The 17,199-nt window shown below is 48.3% G+C and overlaps 2 protein-coding genes across 2 annotated transcripts; one reads left to right on the plus strand and one right to left on the minus strand.

Moving 5' to 3' along the window:
- Positions 1–357: 357 nt before the first annotated feature.
- Positions 358–1,623, plus strand: sft2d3 (SFT2 domain containing 3). The gene has a single exon (XM_023798179.2). The coding sequence runs from the start codon at positions 675–677 to the stop codon at positions 1,320–1,322; it is 648 nt and encodes a 215-aa protein (XP_023653947.2). The 5' UTR covers positions 358–674; the 3' UTR covers positions 1,323–1,623.
- wdr33 (WD repeat domain 33) lies at positions 1,619–16,455 on the minus strand. Its single transcript, XM_023798178.2, has 23 exons — positions 16,223–16,455; positions 11,403–11,628; positions 11,219–11,287; positions 10,956–11,060; positions 10,735–10,830; positions 10,465–10,616; positions 9,489–9,586; positions 6,901–7,027; positions 6,652–6,806; positions 6,480–6,558; positions 6,242–6,352; positions 6,050–6,144; positions 5,882–5,968; positions 5,402–5,541; positions 5,168–5,320; positions 4,179–4,994; positions 3,975–4,035; positions 3,553–3,895; positions 3,356–3,451; positions 3,071–3,231; positions 2,893–2,988; positions 2,594–2,791; positions 1,619–2,524 (listed from the first exon to the last, which is right to left on the minus strand). The coding sequence occupies exons 2-23, from the start codon at positions 11,604–11,606 to the stop codon at positions 2,346–2,348; spliced, it is 3,621 nt and encodes a 1,206-aa protein (XP_023653946.2). The 5' UTR covers positions 11,607–11,628; positions 16,223–16,455; the 3' UTR covers positions 1,619–2,345.
- Positions 16,456–17,199: the final 744 nt, after the last annotated feature.

Raw genomic sequence — 17,199 nt, forward strand, 5'->3', positions numbered from 1 at the left:
ACGCATCGTGTACTTTGCTTTAGACGTCCACGTGTATCAGTAAAGACGATGATAAAGAGGAGGCCACACCACTGGAGTAAACATCAGAAAGACCTATTCCTCCATGTTGTATATATGTTGCACCAAGAGGTACCGGAAACAGCAAGGGGCTTCCGCTTCCAAACTTTAAAAGTACAACAGTACTATCACGCATCATCCGGAACTAGGGCTCCTCTCTGATCTCACAAACTACTGCCCGTATTCATTGTCGGTCTAAACAACCGCAAATAACACACCACGCCCCCCCCCCCCCCGGCTTACAAGCGGATAAAGAAATTGCCAATTCCTGCCACTGGCACAGGTGAGCTCAGTCTCCCCATCAAGCGTGTGAGCCACGCTGCCCTCCCTTGTAAAAAAACTCTAAGGAAGCCACACTGAGCCAATCCATTGCTGTATTATGATCCCTACAGACGTTTTAGATTAACCACTATAAATATACTATACATACTACTTGGCGATTCCTTTTACTTTAGCGCACAACTATACGAGTTTAAAGCCAAACTGTAGAATGACGGAGCTACGTCTTTAAAGTTTCCCATTTCCGTCGCGTTAACCTGACGTCGGTACTTTCGGTAACTTCCGGTCACCGATTCTTGGAATATTTGTCGATCACGTCTGTAACTGCCAGGTGAAACATGACCGAATTAAACAGACAGCTTCAAGAATACCTGGCACAGTCCAAAAACGGCGCTGGTGCGAGTACTGTAGTCAGCGTTGAGGACGTTCCGCCGGTGAAGCAGAACTTGTTCAGCAGCTGGTCCAATCCCTTTACGCGGTCGGCTACCAACGGCGCCTCAGCAGCGGGACCCAGCTTTTCGTGGCCATGGACATCGGAGCCGGACCCGTGTTTGCCCGGGATGAGCAGATCACAGAGACTTATGGCTTTCGGGGTATGCGCTGCACTCTGCGTCTTGTGTTTTGGACTAGCCGGCCTTTACGCCCCATTTTTGCTCTTCAAAGCCCGGAAGTTCGCTCTTCTCTGGTCCCTCGGGTCGCTTTTTGCATTGTTTGCCGCGGCGATCTTGCGCGGACCCAGCAAGTTACTAATGTCCCCGACTCCTGGTGCCATTTTCTACCTCTGTACCTTGGCAGCGACCCTGTACGCTGCCCTCGGTCTCCACAGCACTCTCCTGACTGCTCTGGGGGCCGTCCTCCAGGTCACCGCCATTCTGGGGTACGTTGTCGCCCTGCTCCCGGGAGGAAGCAGTGGGATGCGGTTCCTTGGCAGTCTTGCGACATCGGCAATCAAAAGGACCGTTTCTGGCAAAACCATGCCCATCTGACACGAAGCTGGACGCTGCTGGAATCTATTTTGCCGATCGAAAAGCCTGGCGTTCCTAAAACACATGGTGGCTGTTGTGCCACCCAGGATCTTACCAAGTTTAATGTAAGGTTTATGACACTATACAGGCTTTCTGGAAGTGTGTAACTAAGCATTAGCGAACAAGAAAGCCGCAGGGACCACTAACAGCTTTTCTTCCGCCATTATTGTGGAACAGGACAATGTACAAGAAAGTTTTGCTTTTGTATTTTACTGATTTATCCAGCTTAACCGAGTTGAAATAAAACACTCATACTGTTAAATTTTGCACAAGTTCTATTGCAGTCATACAAAAATGGACAAAACAATATGACAATCTCTTGACAAACTGTACATTTAGAAACAAAGAATGCACCCTCTACATAAAGGGGCGTGGCAATGTTAGATTACCTTCCTCCATTTTATATTAAAAATTAAAGGAGTTAAAGACTGAGGGAAACAATCAGATCCCGTTTTATGAGAATGTGCTTTTGGGAAAAACGACTGTACATTTAGCAACGACTGGGTTTCTGCACTGGAGCAGCAGCACTCGCTGCTCTGCCAGTGGGGCTGAGACAGCCGGGTGCCAGTGCTGCTGTGGGGGAACCACACGAACGCCAGCTTGACAGTGATGAAGCAGTCAGTCCCGTCTTCTTGGCCGCCTCTGTTGGTACGGGGGGAGGCTCCCTGACGGGTCCACGACTGGATAACGCAGCAGCAGGTGGGGAGGGGCTGAGCCTCCCTGCTCGGGGCTGGAGTCACAACCAGTTTGGGCAAGATAATCCAACAAGGAGGACACGTTCTCAGGACCTGTCCAGTGTCACACCCACAGTGAGAGCAGGGCCAAAACACCCACACAGATGTGGAGCAGGGTCCGCATGGGCGTCTAGGCACACGCGCGCATGCGCACACACACAAGGTGCACATATGGAGGTATGTCTTTGGTCCCACCCCATACAGAGCCTGTGGATGGTACAGTTGTAGCTCCTTTCCCAATCGTACAGTCCTACCGAGACCTCCCACCTCGTGGGAGCCCCCGGCTGGCACCCCGTCGTGTGGCAGGCCCTGAGCTGGGCCCTGCACCCCCAGCTGCACCTGATCCGCCCCTTCCCCATCCCCCACGGCCTCGGGACGGTCCTCCGTAGCCCCCCTCGTCTCTGTGAGGATCCCTCTGCTGGGGTCGACCTGAGGAACAGATAGTTATGAGTGCCAGCTCCAGTGCAAGGGTACTTAAGCACACAAACCTCTACCCACCCCTGTCCTCCAGGCCGGCACCAGCATCTGCCTCACGGGGGTCTCCAGTACCGGGCCCGTCGTGCCAGGGTCGCTTGCGGGGAGGCAGAGAGGCCATGTCCATGCCCTGCAGGGAGGAGGAACGTTCCCTCCCGGCAGGTGAGGGACTATCCCGAGGGCCGTGGTCCGGCCGCTGCCCATCCCTGTAGGCCTCGTGAGCTGGAGAAACACAGCAACTCAGTGAATGTGAGGGCACACACACACACGTGCTCACACACACACACATGCTCACACACACCCTCCTCTTCCAGACAGCTTACGTTGATCTCGGCCGCCCTCCCAGTTCTCCGAGTTGCGTCCTCCATCGTAACATGGGGGAAACTCCTCTGGTGTTGGAAGCAGTCCTTTGCGTGCACCTGGGAAAGAAAGTAAGGACAGAGGGGTTAGGCCACTGTCGCAGTAAAATGGGTTGGGGGGGGGGGTATGTAGACATCTGACCTCCTCTGGACGGCCCGGCACGATTCCTCCCTCTGCCTCCACTGTCCCAATTTCGACCGGCATCCTCCGCGGCATCGAAGCCCTCCTCTGCCCCAAACTCCTCTGGAAAGCCCCGGGCACCACCCCTGGAGTCCGACCTAGCTGGGCCACCCCTGCGAAACCTACCCGGAGGAGAAAAGTTACAACTGCCCCAACCTTCATAAAATTTACACTTAATACATGGTGAAGTAAGCGACACTCCAGCCGGCGTGTTTATGGGGGTCGGACTGGGTGCGCATCTCTTACGCTTCTTCAGAGTCATGTCGAGGGGGCAGTGAAGGCCGTCTGGTCTCCCTCTGACGCTGCTCAAAATCGTCCCCGGGACCTTCGTAATTGTCAAACCTGCACACAGGTGAACGGCAGCGGCGTTAGGCCTGTGCCTGGCTGTACGAACAAACCTCCAGCGTGGAAGGTTATCTGACTGCGCGTGGCGACTAGCATACCTCTCCTCCCGGCGTCCACGGAAGCGGCTCTCCTCGGCGTCTCGAGCGTAACGCTCATCTGAAGCTCGGTGTGACTCCCATTTCCCTGGCGCGGCCCCCCTGGGGCCTCTGCCGTCAGCGGGATATTCTTGCCCGGGGCCCCTCGGCCGCCAATTGTCCTCCCCCCGTCCGTGGAAGCGTTCGTCTGCCCCCTCGTATTCAGGGGGGGCGCGGCGTCCGTCACGAGAATCTCCCCAGTAAGGCCCCCCCCTCTCAGTGACTTGGTCTGGCACCCCTACACCCTCGGGGCCCCGCCGATCGGGTGGAGCCCCCATGTGGTGGTTGGGGGGTCCGCGGGCATCTCCTGCGGAAAAATAATCAGTCGGTAAGCATTCGCTGTGCACAAACCTGAGGACAGGTGGGCGTGTCTTTGCATGCATCACCTTTTCCATTGGGTCCCTGCTGTGCCATTCCAGACATCATTGGCTGCGGACTCTGTCCCACCTGTAAGACCAGGGCCAGCATTGGTGAACGTCATCAATTCCGGGATGCTTGTACCCTTGATGAACCTTCCTGGAATACCTGGCATCTCCATGTAAAACTGCTCTGTGCTAAACATTTTCATTCTATAAATATAATTCACTCACCTGGTTAAATTGCCCCCTGGATCCTTCACCTAACAGTGGTGATTTGCTTTGTTGCATGAAAGGGGAATGTCCCTGCATGTTGCTAGGGAGACCATGCATGTTTGCAGGGTGACCCTGCATGTTGCCCGGAGGACCGTGCAAGTTCCCAGGTGGGGCATGCATGTTGCCTGGGTGACCATGCATGTTACCAGGAGGACCGTGCATGTTGCCATGAGTCCTAGGGGGATTCTGCTGACCCTGGCCATGCATGGCAGGACCCTGGTGCCCCATCATACTGCCCTGGGATGGGGGCCCCCGTATGTCCTGGGCCATCATGCTCCCTTGTGGTCCAGGCCCCTGATTGTCTCTTGGCCCCATTCCCCGAGGTGGGGGGGGCATCATGTTGTTCGGGGGTCCTGGCGGGCCCTGCATTCCTCCCTGAGGAGGTCCAGTCATCCCTCGGGACCCTGGGGAAATGCCATGTGGCCCTTGTGGCCCCTGAGGTGCCATATGCCTAACTGGTCCTGGATGTCGCTGAAGGCCTTGGGGCCCGTGCATGTCAGAGGGCCCCATGAAGCCCTGGGGAGGTCCTTGATGAAGCTGTGGGCCTGGGGGCCCCATCTGGCTCTGAGGCATGAATGGTCCCTGGAGATTCCCAGGGCCCATGTGAGGCATGTTGTGGGGCATCTGCTGAGGGGGGAGAGACTGCGGGAATCCTTGAGGAGGGGGGGGCATGGGGCCCTGGCCAGGAAAGGGCTGTAGTGACCCCGGTTGGCCCTGAGGGGCTGACGCCACCTGTTCTGACTGCTTCTGAGCCAGACGTTCGATCTTGAGTTTCTGGAGGAGTAAAGGAGGATTACAGAAGTATTAGTGTTGCAGTATTACTAACAGAAAGTGTGCTTGCAACACTGTCAAGGAAACACAACTATTCAATCATAAATGAGCATTCCCACCGGAAGCCTCCTCATGCCCCCGATGGAGATGTGTGGCACTGATGGTGCAGACCTCACCTCCAACAGCAATGGGTTTGTGTACTGCAAGGCTGCCATCTCCTGCTCGATCTCCGCCTGCGTCTTCTTCTTGCCGTCCACCTTCTTCTCATCCTTCCTCTCCTTCGGCGTCTCTCCAGGCTGTAGTGCAGGAACCTTGTTTTCCGCCCATGCCTACGAGACAAGGCCACGTGTGGCGTCAGAGGCTGAGAGAAGCAGGCCTGCCCAGCAGCAGAGGGAAACCCCCAGAGGTACCTGCTGAAACTGCGCAGGGATTGGCTTTGCATAAGGAACCTTCTTCTGTGGAACTTTCTTCTGGTCCTTCTGCATCACCTCCTCCATGCCCCAGTCCAGCCCAGGAATGGTCATCTCCACCTCAGCTGAGGTTTCTTTTCCTGGAAGACAAACCATATCAGGCAGAGTAATCCTGTTTACAGGAGGATAACTTTATTCATCATGAAATAAGTCAAGGTACCAGGAACATATACAGAATGATTTAAGTTTCAGCGGTCAGAATAAGCTTCATTTTGTCCATCACTAACCAACACCCCCTTCAGCCCATGGTCTTACAAAACCAAGAATGTCTGGAGAAAAGGGATCTGCGATCAAAAGGATTCCAGCAATTACTCAGGAAGGAAGCTGCTACGGTACCCAGCTGAAGCCTAAGTGCTGCAGTGAAAGATCCAACAGTGAAAGAGCGGCGTTCTCATAAAGGACGGACTGTGTCAGACTCACCACTCTGCTCCTGCTCCATGGCCACTTTCAGCTGCTCGGGGATGCCCATTCCAGGGATGGCTGCCATGCTGTTGGGTTCCATGTCATCTTGAAGGTACAGCGCTTGCGTTAGTGCACAGTTAAGAGTATATGGGGAGGAACAGGGGGGTGGGGGCTGCACATGCTTACCATACTCCACTCCATCCTCGGACACCCCTGGGAGCAGGTTCAAGTTGTACCGATCCCGCATCTTGTCTCCAGGACGATTTCTGGTCCAAAATTTACTGAAATCCAGAAGCCACACCAGTGAGATAGTGTACATGATGCTTTGGAGAATTTCACCACAGGACGGGAGATGCGTGACATCCTCCTGCAGCTTACCTGGTATGATCGTTGGATCCAGAGCATAGGATGTGTCCAAGAGGGTGCCAAGCCAAACTCCAGATCATCCCTTCATGAGCCATCTCCATGCCTCCTACCTCCTTCTCTACCCTGCACACACAGGAGCAGCGGTCAGCTTCCCAAACCTTCAGTATATGGGCTGTGCAAGCCGGAGAACCTCAGTGAACATAATATTCTTTAGAAGCACGGCTAGGTAGAGGAAGCTGAACAATCTTACCCTGCATTCCAGAAGAGGAGGGACCCATCTGATCCCCCGCTGGCAAAGAGGCCCTCGTGAACAGGATGCCATGCTACAGCTGCATGCACAGACGAACATGTCAGACTCTTCAAGCTTAATCTCCATTAGTTATATGCAGCTGAGAAGTAGCTGGAGGTGCATCTGTACCAACCTGTGGCCTCTTTCTTGTGCCCTCTGAAGACCTGCAGCTCTTCCTTCAGATTGCGGATATCGAACAGCTTGCAGAGGTGATCACGTGATGCGGTCAGCAGCCAGTTGCCATTGAGGTTCCACTTGACTTCCATCACAGTGTTCTTGTGGGCGTGTCTGCAGTGGAGTCAGTGTTAGAACAGCCACTAACACCATTACCGAAGCGAACACCGTGGGTCTGAACATCAACTCAAAAGACCAGACAACTCACAGCGTGGCTAGACTTTGTCCCGTCTTTGGGTCCCAAAACTTGATGGGCTGCTGGCTGTCCTTGCTGCCCGATACCACCAGACCCTTCGCTGGGTGCCAGTCTACACACTTGACATCTGCACCATGACCTGCCAAGAAATGCAGATTCGGACTCTCAGCTCCTTGGACACAATCCTGCTTGTCCTCACCAAATACACATTTACTTCCCAGGTCAAATTAAGGCCTTGTCAACAATCCAGCAGCCCATGGTATCAAGCTAAATTATTTCAGCATCTCTGTGGCCTTGTTCACGAGAAGTATTTGGCATTAACAAACACGCTTTAAAACATAGTGAACCTTTTCTTCTTAACAGCCTACGAACTGGCTGGGGGAGCTGAATTCCTATCCCCCTCCACCATACAAGCCAGCCAATCTTGTTACTACACCACGTAACCCTACTATTTTCATCTACAAACCGTGACATAACGTGCAGCGTTCTTTTTTATTGGTTGACCAAACAGCACAATCTGACCCAGCCTAACAGCTTTCTGGGTAATGGAGTTCAAGGCCTGTTTTACAGAGTAAAGGAAGCATACAGCAAACAAGGGAGGAGACTAGAATCTCAGTGTTCAGAAGTAAAACACAACTAGAAGACATTGGCATGTAGCTGTACCACCAGAAACCTGTGGAATTGTTACATTTCCCTAAGAATCATGCAGTTGCATGTGAAGCCATTCAGTCCCAGATGAAGGGTCATGAGATGAGTTGTAAAATTGCTGCAGAAATTTGTGAAAAAAATGCAGTGTTACCAATAAATATCCATCAAGTTGAAATCTTGTGGGTGTGAAATTAAAGATATTTCCATTTATAAACAACCAGTAAAATAACCACATCCCGTTTGATTGAAAAGTATAAGCCAGTTAGGACGTGTGTCAAAGCTAGCGATGTGACATGTGACTTGGGGCTAACCAGCTTAACGTTTTGCTATAGAAATAAATCATGGGTTAAATAAGAAGTAGAACTTTGACCATGGAACCACACCCTTGAGGTTCACACTGTTGTGTGTGGACATAAAAATGGATGGCTATCTGATGCAGCTGTAGCTCAGGACATTGGAGTATTAATCATAAACATATCCACAATCAGTAACATCTGGGTAGTAGGTTTCCATGGAAAACAATTTAACATGAAAGAATGACCCGTTTGTGAATCATGTCAGTAAAAGCCAGCCTCACACTTTGTGCCGCTAGGACAAGCAAACGTTTTGTCCAGTGATGAAGAAATTGCATTAATTGAAACCTAGAAGAGTATTCTATGAGCTCATGCCAGTCATTATTCAGTGACAGCACAAGCTAGAGTGCACTCAAATTTAACTCTATACCACATGCATACTGTACTGTGTGACCTTGGGGTGTTGGACTACTAACTAACCTTCGCCATTCATAGCTTAGAGGAGTGAATTTTTTCTCATTTTTCAACATTCTCTCATGCCAACCTATGATGCTGTTCTTGTTAGATCTTCAATAAGCACTCTGGGGCAGCTGTTTTGGGAAGGACACCAAGGAAGTAAAGGGCTAAACCTGGAAGGCCACACAAAGGCAGTTGAACGCATGCTCTTCTTCAGATGGATCACACCCGAGTAGGACTTAACCATGATGAGAGCCCCTTTGGGGCAGACGCTTAAGGCTGCTAATATCGGCAAATTCCCATCTTCCCAAAGTAGAAATCCCTATTGAGTGTTTCCTTCCACTCTTAATAAATAGATGTGTGCATTTCCCTCCTGTTAGGACGATTAGGAGGGTATTCCACAAAGCAGGATTACTTCATTAGCCAGATAACTTAAGCCAAATGTACGGATTGTCCAACAGGAATGTTACCTCTCTTCCTATTGGAGAGTATTCACATTAGGCTTTAGTTATCCAGCTAACTGGGAAATTCTGTTTTGTGGAATATACCTCAGGCTGTGTAGGACTTATGAGTTAGACCATAAGACACATCAGATGTGCAGGTCAGAAGTTTGTCTTAGACACTGCATGTCGGCCTATGCAATCATACGCAAAAATCCATCGGAGCTTATGTTTAACTGTATGCTTAATTTTGAGATTTTGTCCAGCACATTGAATAGTAAGAGCATGTAATGAAATTATTCTCACTGATGGGCTTTTATGGTAACCAATTTTGGTGTCCATCCGCTGTGCTCAAAGACTCCAGTGTAAGGTTTAAGGGTGGTGAACCAGACAGTATTTGAGTTTCCTAGTTTTAGGGCAACAGTCATGTGAAATAACACTGTAATCCTCTTAGAGCTGAAGAGATAAAACCAACTGGACGTGAATGAAAAAACCTACGGCATTAATTTGTATGTGAGAATGTGCTGTATGATGTACACAACAAGACTGGGGTCTAAAAGGAGAATTGTGACAACAAACAAAAAAAAAAGAATCTTCTAGGGACTCCTCAATATGGCACAAGATCTAGTCAGCTTTTTGTTCTATATACGTTCAAGGTTTAGATTTTGTTTGTATGCGGGTAGGAATCATGAACACAATGAGAAGTGCAAGATAACAGGTATACAATCATGCCCAAATGAGGCTAGCTGTGTGCAAGTCTTACCTCTAAGGATTCTTTCTTCATGACATCGTAAGAAGTCCCAGATGCGAACTGTTCCATCGTCGGAGCAAGTGGCAAATTTATTATCCGTGGGGGAAAAACTGAAGACACAGCGGGAAGAAAATCAACACAGCAAAGCAACACGGTCTCCTGGATTACACCACAAGCACCGCACAGGTGTCATGGCAACAGAGGCCACATCCCAGTGGAGTTGTGCGAGTTCATAGGCCAGGGGATGAGCCCCATAGACTCCCACGTGTACTGAACTTCCTTACAGAAGCATGAAGATCCCGCAGGGGAATAAACAGACAGCGTAATCCGTAAAGGGGGAAATGTCAGTTAAATGGACAGAACAGGTGTTGGATGTGTGACAGCAGAGAAAACACATGGTGTTTTTTTGGCTACCATGGAGACATTACAGTGTAGGGGAGGGGCAGTGTTTCTGCTACGGCCTACTGAAGAGGTGTGTTTGTGTAGAACAGAGCTCTATACCACGTTACTGGATACCCAGCACCTCCAGTCAGGTTCACGCAGCCAAATTTTGCTAATTATTATTCTCCATGTTAATACACACTTTATTTAGAAACTAAACAAAACCTTTCTGTACAAAACATTTAGGCGTATAGAACAGCAGAGTACAAAGGTCAACACCAGGAGAGTGACAAAGGCAAAGTGGCAGAAACAGCACATGACAATCTGCAGGTGAGGCACATGTCCAGCAAACTGAGCTGCACCCCGCACAAGCCTCTCTGAGGTCCTGCCACAATCTGGGAACAGAGACAGGCTTGAACCGTCTACAGCAGTGTTTCCCAATCTGGTCTTCGGGGACCCCCAGGCAGTACACAGAATTGAGAGGGAGCAAAAATGTGTACTGTCTGGCAGGGAGCTGGGAGGGAGCAAAAATACAGACAGTCTGGGGGTCCCTGAAGACAGGGAAGGGAAATACTGATCTACAGAAAGTGTGAAATTGTGTATAAACCTGGCCTCTCTAATCGCCTCCTTGTGAGCCTGGAACATCTTGACGTTGTTCATGTTGGACTGCCAGTACTTTACGTAGCCTCCATGGTCAGCGGTCAGCATCCACATGTCATTATGGGACCAGGTCATAGCTCGCACTGGGCTGTCATGGGCCTGCAGCACAACCACAAGAGCCAATCAACAGGGAATCAGCAGTGCAAACAGCTTCAAAACAAACTTGTCCTTCTTGGTATTTGGCAGTAATTTCTCGATCATTGTCAGCGACACTTACCTGGAGGATGGTTTCAAAATTGAAGGTGAGCCCATTCCACAGGGTGAACTCGCCACTGGAGGCTCCAGTGACCAGTCTCCTGCCTTCGGGGGTCCACTGGTAACCGAAGGAGGGGGCGGGGGGGGCAAAGTGGAGAAGAGATGAGCTGTGGAATATCCTCTGAGCACAGTAATGTCTGCCTTCTTTCCGTTCCGCAGCTCTGTCCCTGAACTCAAACTTACCCGTACGACAAACACTGGACACTTGACTTTGTTTGTTGAGGTCCTGACAAACTTCGTGGTGACAGCGTTCATGGGGTTATTAAGCATGCCCACGGGAGGCACGAGCTGCGAGGGAGAGAGAAAGAGCCGGCAGCTTCAGTATGTGCACTCCGCCGCAACAACTCATTGTTCAGACAACACACTGCATACTCGACCAAAACTAGCTATATCCTACAGGGTCCCTGAATTCAAAGTAGTTCTCATTTCAGTTACCCCATACTTACGTCATTGTAACATCCAGCATCTGGTTGGATTGCCCGAAAATCCCGATGGTCCCGCTGCCAAAGCCGGTTCTGTCACAGAGAAGATGGATAAGGAAAGCGCGACGGGCGGATCCCCAACAACCACCAGCACGAATCGCGAGATGAATCCCCTCAGCTGGGGCTGCGCCGAGGTCCCCATCCTCACCTCCAGGAAGCGGATGACTGACGGGTTGTAGTCGATGGTCTTGCGGTTGACGGCCTTGCGCATCCGCTTGCCATCAAAGGTCAGTTGCTGCATGGCCTGCTGCTGGGCAAAGTCAGGCCGCTTGTAGAAGAGCTGCCGCGGAGCCTGGTGCTGGAAGCGCGGCATGTGGAAGAACCGCGGCGGGGAGCCCATGTCCGTAGCCATGGCGACTGTCAGGACAGTGCACCTGAGGGGCACAAGGGAGGGGTCACTGCTGGTTTACCTATAACCTGCCCAGATTAACAGAGCTGTTGAGTGGTTCACCGCAATGTGTTGCAAGCTGACTCTACTTTGCAGTGTGCTGACTGATAAAGTAAAACACGTACATTTTCTGTACTTAAACTGGCAAAAGTTATATAATCTGATGAGATGCATCTTAAAAGAACAGTGCAGCATCTAAGTGTTTACAGCATCTCACAGCTTCTCAGAGCGCACCACTCACAGTGTCAAAAGTACATGCTGATTACATTAAGCACACCATATAAAGCAAAGAAATCTATGTGGGTAGTTATAGTATCTAATACGCAACAAATACAAGGCCATACAACCCTAGTATCTGCATGCTGTTAACATGTTTATTAACTTTGATGCCTACACTAATTATGTTGCAACACCTAACGAACAGGACGTGAAGGCTATATTAGTGGGTACACCAAAACACTATTCACAGGGACAGCTGGTAAACTGGACAAGATGTAATTTCATATTTGACACCAGCAGAGGTGCAGGCAACATAACAGGAGTGACATCACACACAGGTTTCCATAAATGGTTAACATGTAAAGTGTAGTGAGGACAAGATATGCAGCTCAGTGTTGAAACTGTGTGCACTCAGCTTCCTAGTGGGACAGATGTTTTAACTTACAATATAAAAACATCATAAACTAAAAATAAAGCATTACGGCTGTGTGAGATTTGAACCACACATGTATCCAATGGAGGCTTACAATTATCCATTTTACTTCTTCATGTTCTCAAACACTTTTCTAATTATTAATGTGAAGTTAATAAGAAGGAATGTTAATGTCAAAATCCAAAGCTTTTTCATAAGCTTATCAGATAGGGTCACAGAATCCTATGAGATCATCCGATGGGACAAGGGTGACACCACGAGGAATTTCTGTATTTTCCCCTCACGTGGTGCATCAACATTCGTGTCTCGGCAAAAACGTAACCAGTGGAATGCGAGAGCTGTTACCATGGAGACCAAGAGCTCCCTAAGTCAGCTGTGTGTAGTGACCAAACACCAGAGGCTGAGAACGCCAAGCGTTAAAGTCAGGTTACAGTGAACATTTATGGGTCCTGTGGATCCTTATTCTGCCAAATAAAATTTCCAAAAAAAAAAAAACCATGACCACACCACAAAGATCTCTTGATTTTGTTGTAGTGCACGCCAGTGTCTTCCAATTTTCTAGCAAAATAAGCACATCACGTCATGTGTGACTTAAGACATGGATAAGTAGCGTAATTTCAAATAAGCAAAATTGGAAACACAGGCTATAGAATTCGCACAGATGCAGCTTATGTAGTGCACTGAGGAACATGCTTTCTGAATAAACATGATTTAACAGACAAACAGGTTTTTACTAAATTACCCTAAATTATGTTGTGGACTGGAAACAACAGCCTAGACAGAATGTTCTGGAGGAGTCTCCTCAATGTGGTTGCCAGAACGCCACAGGATCTTATATTACTACAGGAAATGGTTTAAAAAAATAAAAGGGGCAAAATCTCAGTACACTCAGCAATAACAAAGATACATTTATGCCTGTATGAGAGTAATATGGCTGATGTATACTTCTGCATAGAATCTACACTGTAGCCTGACATAGGAATATTTCTGTGGAGGTCTACAAGTGTCAGGGTACAGTGTAGGGTAAGAGTCCACCTACAGAGTAGACTCTACACAGAAATATACATCAGCCTTAAGAATCCTAAACATAATTGTAGAAACTGAAATCCCTGCCATTAAATGTTACCACATAGGGACAGTTGAGAATTATAGTAACAAGAGACTAAACACTTGTAAGGCTAACACTGGAATGTAATAAACATGCTGTGTGTGTGTGTGTGTGTGTGTGTGTGTGTGTGTGTGTGTACACACACACACATGGGCAATGGCAGCGTGCAGATGCATTAAAGAGAAGCTGTGTCCCACTTTACTACTCTACACAGGGAAACTGGGGGTGATAACATAAGGTCTGTAAAATCGTGTCAGTTACCACAAACCACCACACAGGTTCAGCAAAGGACTGGGAAAGCCGATGGCAGGGAGAAGAGAGATACAGAGCAGGCCAACGATGGGGAGGGAGAGAGGGAGAAACAGGACAGGCCGATGCTACACAAACTGATCTCTGAATACCACAAACACACGTGTAACACGGCAGTCGTTCACATAACATGTGATCGAATCACACTATTCACATACATAATGAGCAATGGGGACAAATGAAAAAATTGACTGAGACCTGGTGGGTCACAGGACCAGTATAAGTGAAAACAATTACATCCACACTGAAGCAGTCAGGTGTCAATGCACCGAAATGGACCCATATCCAAAGATTCAGAGAATCTGAAAAGCACATCTATCCTAACACACAGAATCATTGACTGGTTCTGAGGCAAGATGGCAAACTGAATTTCCTTGGTTACATTGCAAAGTGAATATTACCCATTTTTTGTAGCTGGGTGTTTTCTGTCACACTGCCCACACAACTGCAGGGACTACTCACTGAACAGGAAGCGGAAACCTTCAGGTTTTACAAGGAAGACTTAACACTCATGCTTTACAGGTTATGGTCCAAGTGGAACTGGCAAGGAGAGATTGAGCTTTTGACAATTCAATGGACAGGACCTCCTTTCGTTCCCAGCAAGATTTTATCACAAAAAACAAAGAAATACTATAGGAGGCAGCCACGAATTAAATGTTTTAGTGTACAGAAACAGTTCTGCCATGTCTAATCAAGACGCATGAACACCTGTGTGTGTTTCGGAAAACAAGGCCATTACTAGTCTGAACTGATTTTTTTTTTATACGACTTAGAAACTGATGGAAATATGCAACAAAAAAGGTGTAAGATTACCTTCAGAAAAGGTTACTGTGTGTGAATAATCCAATTAAAGAATATTACAGGACCTGTTTTAAATAGTGCAGAACATCCAAAACGAACACACATAAAATTCCACATGGTACTTAAAGCCCAAAATCCTCCCATCCACAAGGACTCCATCTGATCCTAAAAGGTTTTATTTACCATTTTAAATGACCTAGTCCACCCCCCCCCAACCAAGCTGCACTTTTCAGTCTCAATAGGGATGACAACGTATTACATAATAGCAGCTGACAGAATTACCCAAGAACTTCCCAATGATTTAATATTATGGTTATCACTAAAATGGTAATTACCGTTTATTTATTTAGAAAGTTCTTCCACATTGAACGATACATGTTCAAAAAAACCATACAATACATAATTCCACAAAAACATACAATATAAGAAATGACCATAAACTAATAAATGCAATACTAGTTAAGGTCTGTTAGATTTACTAAAATCACATAAACAATGAGTCATGGAATTGTAAAAAAAAATAATTTACCTATTAACAATCCAACTCTGATCAGTTCACAAAAATGCAGCTTGAGAATGAGCCAAAGCCAAGATAAATTTTACACAGGTGAGGCGAAAGGAGATCGAGCCATGGCTTGTAACTGAGCTGTTTCCACGAATGGGGGGTCATTCGTTTCACCAGCAAGGAACCAAAGGACTGTACGAGTGTGGCCTGCCCTGGATTTGTGCGGAAGGTGGCCCGGTGGCGAGAGGTAGAGTGGGAGACATGTTATGGGAAGGGGATGGGAAAGGCAACATTCGGGCCTGATGCAGGCAGCAGCTTGAAGCCAAAGCTGGGAGACAAGCAAAGGAATGGGCAGGAGCACAAGGGCCTAGTAACAGGTCAGAACTGTGCAGTAACAGGTACCACAAACTGAACTATAGTTATCCTGACCAGAACACAATTTTAATCTCAGTCGTTTATTGACGTTCTATTGACAGGGTCTGACCTCTTTTTGGGTCCCCAGTATAATCCCAGTGTAAAACACAAGGCTTTACTACAAATGACTGATTTAAAGTTGGCTTAAAACATGACTCTTGTCGCGGGAAGAGTATTACCAACTGCTGCACACAGACACGTAACAGTTTACCAGGGAATCAATCTGTTATTGAACTAGCTGCCCAGTCTTAATAACCTCTGCCGTTACTGTATAATGGATGGAGATGGTGCAAGGGGTCCGTTAAGGACCGAACACAGTGATGAGTACTTCCAGGTTCAGCCGGTTAGCTTAGGCCAGCTACACGAGGTGGCCGTTTGAGTCCCGGCGATTACCACTTAATCACGACGTCTCACCTGGCCTTAAAACGGCCAAACGCTGCTTGTGTGCTTGTCCGAACCAGAGCGTGCGAGCACCTTAAATCCGGAGTAGCTCGCTAAACAAACAGGCTGGCCGCGCCGTGCTACATGCTAATTGGTATCCGGCTAGCGGGTCCCATCCTGGTGGCTTGCGTGTTTGGCCGTAAAAACAATTAATGCGGCTTCACGACCAAAAAGGCACCGGAGAGTTGGAAGCCTATCACCCGCAATGTTACCGGGGGTAGTCCGCGGCTACGCCGCGCGGAAATGCCTAACGAAAGACCAGCCACCGCGCTCGTCGCTTGCTAGACGGTATTAAATGGCGCCCGGCCTCACTCGGCTGTCCTGTTGCTACTCGATGCTACTCAACTCACCCACAATCCGCAATAGAACCCAGTTAAGATTAACTAGATTCGTCTTTACGAAGGTTTGTTTCTATGGGGTTTGCCTCTTCGCCAACGGCGTAGCTACCGATAGAGAATCGGCCTGTTGCTAACCACCCACGGCCTCCATGTCGGAGCTGGCTGGTTCGCGCAGTCGTCCCGCCGCTTCTCTGCCCCTTCGATGTGACGTCACTGCGCAACTGCGTCCTGCGTCACGGCCGACCGACCTGACGTATGGGGACGTTCGACTGCCTCTACGGAGTGCACGGAGTGGGTGCAGCAGAGGGGGTGATTGGGTGGACAATAAATTGGGAATTACAGTAGCAGTGAAGGATAGCAGTTAATTGTATTTTAACCTTGAGGAATTCATCAATCGCTTTACCTGGTAGATTAGTAGTATTCAGATATATTTCTGTTAGTCTGTGATGAATAATGGAAGTGTTAGGTGAAAACACTATAGTCTACTGAATTTGTCCTACACTACTTTGTCAGTATGTTGCCTGGTGGTTAAAGACTTTGATTTGCAAACTGAAGGCTAACATTTTAATTTTCAGGAGTGGTCTGCTATAGTACTTGTCTTTTAGTCACTAAAATATCCATCTGCTTACAATGGTCCTTTGACAAAATTGTCAACCAAGGAATTAAGTTATATATAGTTTCACCGTATTATTGCTCATCAATTTCTCTGAACTGTCTGACAAGCATACCCAACAAAGAGGTCCTGCAGTAGCCACTGAAACTGCATATTTCAGAAAAAAAGCAAACACAGACATATACACATGGAAATGCATTGACACATTAATCATACTTTAAAATATCTAACCACATGTTTACTGGCGCTATTGAATCAAAAGGAATATGTGGGATTTGCACTGGCATCACTGGGGACAGACAGAGGAAATGGAGCCCAGAGCCACATGGCCAGTATTCTGCAATGCCCAAAAGCCATACAGACAGGATTATACGCA

The sequence above is a fragment of the Paramormyrops kingsleyae genome, chromosome 21 (genome assembly GCF_048594095.1).
Source record: "Paramormyrops kingsleyae isolate MSU_618 chromosome 21, PKINGS_0.4, whole genome shotgun sequence".
Lineage (NCBI taxonomy): Eukaryota > Metazoa > Chordata > Actinopteri > Osteoglossiformes > Mormyridae > Paramormyrops > Paramormyrops kingsleyae.

Excerpts from the sequence above, each read along its gene's own strand:
- sft2d3 (XM_023798179.2), top strand. The coding sequence starts at position 675 with ATGACCGAATTAAACAGACAGCTTCAAGAATACCTGGCACAGTCCAAA.
- wdr33 (XM_023798178.2), bottom strand. The coding sequence starts at position 11,606 with ATGGCTACGGACATGGGCTCCCCGCCGCGGTTCTTCCACATGCCGCGC. Across the intron at positions 3,896-3,974 it reads GCAGGGACCCAATGGAAAAG|GAGATGCCCGCGGACCCCCC; the intron begins GTGATGCATGCA and ends ATTTTTCCGCAG. Across the intron at positions 2,525-2,593 it reads TGCCGGCCTGGAGGACAGGG|GTCGACCCCAGCAGAGGGAT; the intron begins GTGGGTAGAGGT and ends TCTGTTCCTCAG.